The sequence below is a fragment of the Oncorhynchus mykiss genome, chromosome 12 (genome assembly GCF_013265735.2).
Source record: "Oncorhynchus mykiss isolate Arlee chromosome 12, USDA_OmykA_1.1, whole genome shotgun sequence".
In the NCBI taxonomy this organism is placed as follows: Eukaryota; Metazoa; Chordata; class Actinopteri; order Salmoniformes; family Salmonidae; genus Oncorhynchus; species Oncorhynchus mykiss.
The window spans coordinates 11,405,513-11,416,201 of record NC_048576.1 but is presented as its reverse complement, the minus strand read 5'-3'; the positions used below and the strand labels follow the sequence as shown (position 1 = coordinate 11,416,201).

The following is a 10,689-nucleotide window of genomic DNA, read 5'->3' as shown; positions in this document are numbered from 1 at the left end:
TCTTGGTGTTGGAAGGTGAATCTGTAGTTCCTCTCATCTTGGTGATGGAAGGTGAATCTGTAGTTCCTCTCATCTTGGTGTTGGAAGGTGAATCTGTAGTTCCTCTTATCTTGGTGATGGAAGAAGAATCTGTAGTTCCTCTCATCTTGGCTATGGAAGGTGAATCTGTAGTTCCTCTCATCTTGGTGATGGAAGGTGAATCTGTAGTTCCTCTCATCTTGGTGATGGAAGGTGAATCTGTAGTTCCTCTTATCTTGGTGTTGGAAGGTGAATCTGTAGTTCCTCTCATCTTGGTGATGGAAGGTGAATCTGTAGTTCCTCTCATCTTGGTGATGGAAGAAGAATCTGTAGTTCCTCTCATCTTGGCGATGGAAGAAGAATCTGTAGTTCCTCTCATCTTGGCGATGGAAGAAGAATCTGTAGTTCCTCTCATCTTGGTGATGGAAGGTGAATCTGTAGTTCCTCTCATCTTGGCGATGGAAGGTGAATCTGTAGTTCCTCTCATCTTGGCGATGGAAGAAGAATCTGTAGTTCCTCTCATCTTGGCGATGGAAGGTGAATCTGTAGTTCCTCTCATCTTGGCGATGGAAGAAGAATCTGTAGTTCCTCTCATCTTGGTTTATCTAGTCAGGTGAAGGCTTCCTTGATGTGATGAAACAATCTATCATCTCTTTTTGTTATGATCAGACAGATACATAGTTTAGATTGAGGTTCACTGGAGCAGCAGTATCCATGGACCAAACATCCATGAACTAACTCAATGTTTTGGACCTTCTTGTAGTCTGTAGACTAGTTCCTCTCAGCTTGGTTTATTTTGTCAGTTGAAGGTATCAGTCTCTTTTAATAAGGTCTCCTTTATACTATGATAAAAGAGCACACACATGGAACGGAAGGATCATGATCATGTGCCTCTGACCCCCCCCTCTTTTATTTGAGGTGAGCAGATGGCTGTTCTTCTCTAGTGTGACACTCCTCTCATTCTGGGTCCTTTTCATCAAGTCTTACAAAGCCATTATAGTAGACAGACTGTACCTTATGTGAGCAGCAGAATCATGAAGGAAACATTCAACATAATGTCATAAGGACACTTTGTTCATAGCACAGTGCAGTATTGCCTACAGTATGTAGATGCTGTCTGTGGCTCTATGCTGCTCCCCGAAATTACAGTGGGATTATGGTCTGTCTGTCTGTCTGTGGCTCTATGCTGCTCCTCCAAAATTACAGTGGGATTATGGTCTGTCTGTCTGTCTGTCTGTCTGTCTGTCTGTCTGTCTGTGGCTCTATGCTGCTCCTCCGAAATTACAGTAGGATTATGGTCTGTCTGTCTGTCTGTCTGTCTGTCTGTCTGCCGGTCTGTCTGTCTGTCTGTCCCTCCTATCACTCTTCTCTCTCTCTATTTCTCTTGCTTTCTTTCTCCCCTTCTTTCTCCCCCTGGGGGACCCATATATCACAGTGTCCCCTCCATCCCTTCGACCCTCCCCCTCCCTCCTCTGTGCCCCTCCTGTATGCAAAGCAGGTGACAGGGTCCAGGAGGTGGGCGTGTCCCACCCGTCTCTCTCTCTCTCTCTCTCTCTCGCTCTCTCTCTCTCTCTCTCTCTCTCAATTCAATTCAATTCAATTCAAAGGACTTTATTGGCATGGGAAACATATGTTGACAATTCCAAAGCAAGTGAACAAGATAATAAACAAAAGTAAAATAAACAATAAAAATGAACAGTAAACATTACACTCACCAAAGTTTAAAAAGAATAAAGACATTTCAAATAAATTAACATGAATATGGGTTTTTATCTACAATGGTGTTTGCTCTTCAACGGTTGCCCTTTTTTCTCGTGGCAACAGGTCATAAATCTTGCTGCTGTGATGGCACACTGTGGAATTTCACCCAATAGATATGGGAGTTTATCAAAATTGGGTTTGTTTTCAAATTATTTGTGGATCTGAGTAATTTGAAGGAAATATGTTTCTCTAATATGGTCTTGCATAATCAATGCTTGGAGTTTGTCAGAATTGCTCCATCATGCTGGAAAAGGATTTGTTCTTCACCAAACTTTTCCTGGATGGTTGGGAGAAGTTGCTCTCGGAGGATGTGTTGGTACCATTCTTTATTCATGGCTGTGTTCTCAGGCAAAATTGTGAGTGAGCCCACTCTGAGAGAAGCAGCCCACTGGCAGAGAAGCAACCCCACACATGAATGGTCTCAGGATGCTTTACCGTTGGCATGACACAGGACTAATGGTAACGCTCACCTTGACTTCTCCGGATAAGCTTTTTGCCCGGATGCCCCAAACAATCAGAAAGGAGATTCATCAGAGAAAATGACTTTACCCCAGTCCTCAGCAGTCCAATCGCTGTACCTTTTTCAGAATATCAGTCTGTCCCTGATGTTTTTTCTGGAGAGAAGTGTCTTCTTTGCTGCCCTTCTTGACACCAGGTCATCCTCCAAAAGTCTTCGCTTCACTGTGCGTGCAGATGCAGTCACACCTGCCTGCTGCCATTCCTGAGCAAGCTCTGCACTGGTGGTGCCCCGATCCCGCAGCTGAATCAACTTTAGGAGACGGTCCTGGCGCTTGCTGGACTTTCTTGGGTGCCCTGAAGCCTTCTTCACAACAATTGAACCGCTCTCCTTGAAGTTCTTGATGATCCGATAGGTGCAATCTTACTGGCAGCAATATCCTTGCCTGTGAAGCCCTTTTTGTGCAAAGCAATGATGACAGCACGTGTTTCCTTGCAGGTAACCATGGTTGACAGAAAGAACAATGATTCCAAGCACCACCCTCCTTTTGAAGCTTCCAGTCTGTTATTCAAACTCAATCAGCATGACAGAGTGATCTCCAGCCTTGTCCTCGTCAACACTCACACCTGTGCTAATGAGAGAATCACTGACATGATGTCAGCTAGTCCTTTTGTGGCAGGGCTGAAATGCAGTGGAAATGTTTTTTGGGATTCAATTAATTTGCATGGCAAAGAGGGACTTTGCAATTAATTGCAATTCATCTGATCACTCTTCATAACATTTTGGAGTTTATGCAAATTGCCATCATACAAACTGAGGCAGCAGACTTTGTGAAAATTAATATTTGTGTCATTCTCCAAACTTTTGGCCACGACTGTAGTTTTGTTTTGATTGTGTTGTAATTTGTTTTATTCTGATTGATTGGATGTTCTGGTCCTGAAGCTTCAGTAGAACAGGTTTGTGAACTCAGCCCCAGGACCAGCTGGATGAGGGGACTCTTTTCTTTGCTCAGCTCTTGGCATTGCAGGACTTGGTAATGATATGAGAGGTTTCAAACGTTTCCAAAACTTAATTGCTATTTTTTTAGTTTTTATTATTAGTGGATATTGGCCTAATTCTCTCTCTCTCTCTCTCTCTGATGGAGGGACAGGAGTGTGTCATTAGTATTCCAGACGTATGTGCAGAAGGAGCAGTCGCAGCAGATGATGAAGAGAAGAAGACATTAATCCAAGAGGAGATTACCAGCACGGATATCTTATCAGTATTACAGCAATACATCCAGACTAATTCAATTTAAAACAATGCCTTTACATGAAAAGTGACGGAGAGGGAAAGGTGAAAGAGCTCACCTTCACTATACACAGTGAAACAAGGCTGAGGCTGGAGCTGGAGACAGACTACTAACACCCAGATACAAGGCTGAGGCTGGAGCTGGAGACAGACTACTAACACCCAGAAATTAGAAAGCTCATTTGAACTTCCTTTGACTGGCAGGGGCAGGACAGTTTGTGTGTATGTGTGAGTGTGTGTGTGAGTGCATGTTTGTTTGTGTGTGTGTGTGTGTGTGTGTGTGTGTGTGTGTGTGTGTGTGTGTGTGTGTGTGTGTGTGTGTGTGTGTGTGTGTGTGTGTGTGTGTGTGTGTGTGTGAGTGAGTGAGTGTGTTTGTGGTGTTTAAATGTAGATCAATATTCTGGAAGAGTCTCCTCCTACCACTGGAAGAGCCACAGATGTCCACTCCATGTTTGGACAATCACAATGTGTCTGTCTGCAGCACAACGGACAGCAGCTGGCTGGTTTTGATGCACCATGCTGTGCGTCTTCTAGTCTATTATCTTACATGTGTAATACACTGCCTTTGTCTAATGTTGAGAAAAGAGCCTCACACACAATTTTGCTGCTCATAGAAAACCAACCTATTGAGAATAATCAGGCTCGATCCTCAGTGGTTTTATTATCAGTGCTAGATATCTCCACAGTGACATTGTACTTGATTTTGAAACTATCAATGTAATATATGATGAGACAACTCAATTTGGCTATGGGACCATGATATAGTGAGTCAAATGAGCTTCTGAAGCAACTATGGGAATGATGAGAGATAGAAGAATGGGAACAAGATGAGCTAGAACAATGGGAACAAGATGAGATAGAACAATGGGAACAACGGGAACAAGATGAGATAGAACAATGGGAACAAGATGAGCTAGAACAATGGGAACAAGATGAGATAGAACAATGGGAACAATGGGAGATAGAACAATGGGAACAATGGGAACACTGTGATATACAACAATGGGAGATATAACAATGGAAACAAAATGATATAGAACACCAGGAACAATATGAGATAGAACAAGGGGAACACTAAAATATACAACACTGGGAACAATGAGTTAAACAACAATGGGAACACTGAGATATACAACAATGGGAACAATGGGATCAATAGAGGAGATAGAAAAATGGAAACACAAGTATATAGAACACTGGGAACAATGGGAACAATACGATATACAAAAATAGGAACAATGAGTTAAACAACAATGGGAACAATACGAAAAACAACAATGGGAACAAGATGAGATATAACAATGGGAACCATGGGAACAATATGAGATAGAACAATGGGAACAAGATGAGATGGAACAATGGGAACAAGATGAGATAGAACAACGGGAACAAGATGAGATAAAACTATTTGAACATTAAGATATACAACAATAGGAACAAGATGAGATAGAACAATTTGAACATTAAGAGACACAACAATGGGAATAAGATGAGACAGAACAATGGGAACAATGGGAACAAGATGAGATAGAACAATTTGAACATTAAGAGATAGAACAATGGGAACAAGATGAGATAGAACAATTTCAACATTAAGAGATACAACAATGGGAACAAGATGAGATAGAACAATGGGAACAAGATGAGATAGAACAATGGGAACAAGTAGAGATAGAACAATGGGAACAAGATGAGATAGAACAATGGGAACAAGATGAGATAGAACAATTTGAACATTAAAAGATACAACAATGGGAACAAGATGAGATAGAACAATTTGAACATTAAGAGATACAACAATGGGAACAAGATGAGATAGATCAATGGGAACAAGATGAGATAGAACAATGGGAACAATGGGAACAAGGTGAGATGGAACAACGGGAACAAGATGAGATAGAACAATGGGAACAAGATGAGATAGAACAATGGGAACAAGATGAGATAGAACAATTTGAACATTAAGAGATACAACAATGGGAACAAGATGAGATAGAACAATGGGAACAAGATGAGATAGAACAATGGGAACAAGATGAGATAGAACAATGGGAACAAGATGAGATAGAACAATTTGAACATTAAGAGATACAACAATGGGAACAAGATGAGATAGAATAATGGGAACACGATGATATAGAACAATGGGAACAAGATGAGCTAGAACAATGGGAACAAGATGAGATAGAACATTTTGAACATTAAGAGATAGAACAATGGGAACAAGATGAGATAGAACAATTTAAACATTAAGAGATAGAACAATGGGAACAAGATGAGATAGAACAATTTGAACATTAAGAGATACAACAATGGGAAGAAGATGAGATAGAACAATGGGAACAAGATGAGATAGAACTATTTGAACATTAAGAGATACAACAATGGGAACAAGATGAGATAGAACAATGGCAACAAGATGAGATAGAACAATGGGAACAAGATGAGATAGAACAATGGGAACGAGATGAGATAGAACAATGGGAACAAGATGAGATAGAACAATTTGAACATTAAGAGATACAACAATGGGAACAATGGGAACAAGATCAGATAGATCAATGGGAACGAGATGAGATAGAACAATGGGAACAAGATGAGATAGAACAATTTGAACAAGATGAGATAGAACAATGGGAACAATGGGAACAAGATGAGATAGATCAATGGGAACGAGATGAGATAGAACAATGGGAACAAGATGAGATAGAACAATTTGAACATTAAAAGATACAACAATGGGAACAAGATGAGATATAACAATTTGAACATTAAGAGATAGAACAATGGGAACAAGATGAGATAGAACAATTTGAACATTAAGAGATACAACAATGGGAACAAGATGAGCTAGAACAATGGGAACAAGATGAGATAGAACAATTTGAACATTAAGAGATACAACAATGGGAACAAGATGAGATAGAACAATGGGAACAAGATGAGATAGAACAATGGGAACAAGATGAGATAGAACAATGGGAACAAGATGAGATAGAACAATTTGAACATTAAGAGATAGAACAATGGGAACAAGATGAGATAGAACAATGGGAACAAGATGAGATAGAACAATGGGAACAAGATGAGATAGAACAATTTGAACATTAAGAGATACAACAATGGGAACAAGATGAGATGGAACAATTTGAACATTAAGAGATACAACAATGGGAACAAGATGAGATAGAATAATGGGAACACGATGATATAGAACAATGGGAACAAGATGAGCTAGAACAATGGGAACGAGATGAGATAGAACAATTTGAACATTAAGAGATACAACAATGGGAACAAGATGAGATAGAACAATTTGAACATTAAGAGATACAACAATGGGAAGAAGATGAGATAGAACAATAGGAACAAGATGAGATAGAACAATGGGAACAATGGGAACAAGGTGAGATAGAACAACGGGAACAAGATGAGATAGAACAATGGGAACAAGATGAGCTAGAACAATGGGAACAAGATGAGATAGAACTATTTGAACATTAAGAGATACAACAATGGGAACAAGATGAGATAGAACAATGGCAACAAGATGAGATAGAACAATGGGAACAAGATGAGATAGAACAATGGGAACGAGATGAGATAGAACAATGGGAACAAGATGAGATAGAACAATTTGAACATTAAGAGATACAACAATGGGAACAATGGGAACAAGATCAGATAGATCAATGGGAACGAGATGAGATAGAACAATGGGAACAAGATGAGATAGATCAATGGGAACGAGATGAGATAGAACAATGGGAACAAGATGAGATAGAACAATTTGAACATTAAGAGATAGAACAATGGGAACAAGATGAGATAGAACAATTTAAACATTAAGAGATAGAACAATGGGAACAAGATGAGATAGAACAATTTGAACATTAAGAGATACAACAATGGGAAGAAGATGAGATAGAACAATGGGAACAAGATGAGATAGAACTATTTGAACATTAAGAGATACAACAATGGGAACAAGATGAGATAGAACAATGGCAACAAGATGAGATAGAACAATGGGAACAAGATGAGATAGAACAATGGGAACGAGATGAGATAGAACAATGGGAACAAGATGAGATAGAACAATTTGAACATTAAGAGATACAACAATGGGAACAATGGGAACAAGATCAGATAGATCAATGGGAACGAGATGAGATAGAACAATGGGAACAAGATGAGATAGAACAATTTGAACAAGATGAGATAGAACAATGGGAACAATGGGAACAAGATGAGATAGATCAATGGGAACGAGATGAGATAGAACAATGGGAACAAGATGAGATAGAACAATTTGAACATTAAGAGATACAACAATGGGAACAAGATGAGATAGAACAATGGGAACAAGATGAGATAGAACAATGGGAACAAGATGAGATAGAACAATGGGAACAAGATGAGATAGAACAATGGGAACAAGATGAGATAGAACAATGGGAACAAGATGAGATAGAACAATTTGAACATTAAGAGATAGAACAATGGGAACAAGATGAGATAGAACAATGGGAACAAGATGAGATAGAACAATGGGAACAAGATGAGATAGAACAATTTGAACATTAAGAGATACAACAATGGGAACAAGATGAGATGGAACAATTTGAACATTAAGAGATACAACAATGGGAACAAGATGAGATAGAATAATGGGAACACGATGATATAGAACAATGGGAACAAGATGAGCTAGAACAATGGGAACAGGATGAGATAGAACAATTTGAACATTAAGAGATACAACAATGGGAACAAGATGAGATAGAACAATTTGAACATTAAGAGATACAACAATGGGAAGAAGATGAGATAGAACAATAGGAACAAGACGAGATAGAACAATGGGAACAATGGGAACAAGGTGAGATAGAACAACGGGAACAAGATGAGATAGAACAATGGGAACAAGATGAGATAGAACAATGGGAACAAGATGAGATAGAACAATTTGAACATTAAGAGATACAACAATGGGAACAAGATGAGATTGATCAATGGGAACAAGGTGAGATAGAACAATGGGAACAATGGGAACAAGATGAGATAGAACAATGGGAACAATATGAGATAGAACAATGGGAACAATGGGAACAATATGAGATAGAACAATGGGAACAAGATGAGATAGAACAATGGGAACAAGATGAGACAGAACAATCGGAACGAGATGAGATAGAACAATGGGAACAAGATGAGATAGAACAATTTGAACATTAAGAGATACAATAATGGGAACAAGATGAGATAGAACAATTTGAACATTAAGAGATACAACAATGGGAACAAGATGAGATAGAACAATGGGAACAAGATGAGATACAACAATGGGAACAAGATGAGATACAACAATGGGAACAAGATGAGATAGAACAATTTGAACAGAGATACAACAATGGTAGTGGAAGATACAAGATTAAATAACACTTCAAAATAAATGCTTGGAATAAATCCTCTGCCTCTGTGGAATGAATCTTGAAATGATAAATGAGAGATGGAGAGAGAGAGAGACAACTACCTACAGCTTACATGTCCTGAGGAAAATATAATCTTCAGACTTTGCAGATAATGTTACCATGAGAACAGCAGACCCATCCATTGTGAGTAACGAAAGAGAGAGGGGGAGAGAGAGAGCGTAAGACGTGACAGAGACAAGGACAGAGACAAAGACAGAGACAAAGAGAGAGCCCAGACGTGCTCCAGCAACCATCAGTCTCACCAGTCTTACAGTTATGATGTCATGGACCAGACCAGACCAGACCCAGCATTAGTCTCAGCCCACCTCTGGAATACCTCAAGTCAAGTCAATCCAGGACTTGGGAATGAGGAGAGATGAAGAGGAGAGATGAAGAGGAGAGAGGAAGAGGAGAGATGAAGAGGAGAGATGAAGAGGAAAAACGGGCAACAGTTTGAAACCACAGCTGAGAAAAGTGGTGGACCAATAAGATGAAGCAGTGAAGAACACCCTTCTGTTGTCACAGAACTCACAAATTAATCTCCTCTTTTTACTTTAGTAACCATAAAACCTCTGTGTCTTTTTTGTGAAGCAACTCTGAGTATGTCATGCAGAGGTTCAGCAATGGTTTCACTCAGCACTGATCTAGTTTCTGACATCTCAGGGGAAGGAGCTGGATTCCCTCTCCATCTGTGTGAGATCAACAATTCATTCAGCTGGCAATCAGAGCGTCATGGTGGAAGTGGATCTGAGCCATGGTGCTCTAGAGACCTAATTTCCTCAATAAAGTGGTTGCGTCTGAAATGGAACCCTATTCACTATTTGGTGCACTACTTTAGACCGAAGACCTGTGGGCCCTGGTCAAAAGTAGTGCACTACATATGGAATAGGGTGCGATTTGGGACCCAGTGTCTCAGAAGAATCTAGAGGAGCGTCACTGTTACCAGGGAAAATGAGGAATATTACAGTTGGTGCTGGTTGATGATGAAACACATAATGATACCATTCTACTGTACCGTGAGAAAGACCTACTCATCGTTCTGTTCTTATGAACAGACCACATTTGGATACATTTTCCAAGGAAGACCTGCCTGGCAAAGAGAGCCGCTGCAATTATATGCCTGAAGAGCGCGGTGGAGAGAACAGTGGAGAGAACGGTGGAGAGGATGGTGGAGAGAACAGTGGAGAGCACAGTGGAGAGAATGGTGGAGAGAACTGTGGAGAGGATGGTGGAGAGAACAGTGGAGAGCACGGTGTAGAGCACAGTGGAGAGAACGGTGGAGAGCACGTGGAGAGCACGGTGGAGAGAATGGTGGAGAGCACGGTGGAGAGAATGGTGGAGAGAATGGTGGAGAGCACGGTGAAGAGCACGGTGGAGAGAATGGTGGAGAGCACGGTGGAGAGCACGGTGAAGAGCACGGTGGAGAGAAGGGTGGAGAGCACGGTGAAGAGCACGGTGGAGAGAATGGTGGAGAGAATGGTGGAGAGCACGGTGAAGAGCACGGCGGAGAGAATGGTGGAGAGCACGGTGAAGAGCACGGCGGAGAGAATGGTGGAGAGCACGGTGAAGAGCACGGTGGAGAGAATGGTGGAGAGCGCGGTGGGGAGAACAGTGGAGAGCACGGTGGAGAGAATGGTGGAGAGCATGGTGGAGAGCACGGTGAAGAGCACGGTGGAGAGCACGGTGAAG

The 10,689-nt window shown here is 40.8% G+C and overlaps 1 protein-coding gene across 1 annotated transcript in view; it reads left to right on the top strand.

Annotated features, from left to right (window-relative positions):
- Nucleotides 1-10,116: 10,116 nt before the first annotated feature.
- LOC118937658 (chondroitin proteoglycan-2-like) overlaps nt 10,117-10,689 on the top strand; it is a 1,089-nt gene continuing 516 nt past the window's right edge. Inside the window, exon 1 of the mRNA XM_036937391.1 lies at nt 10,117-10,689. This exon is cut by the window's right edge and continues 516 nt beyond it. Coding sequence (XP_036793286.1) covers nt 10,117-10,689 — 573 coding nt within the window.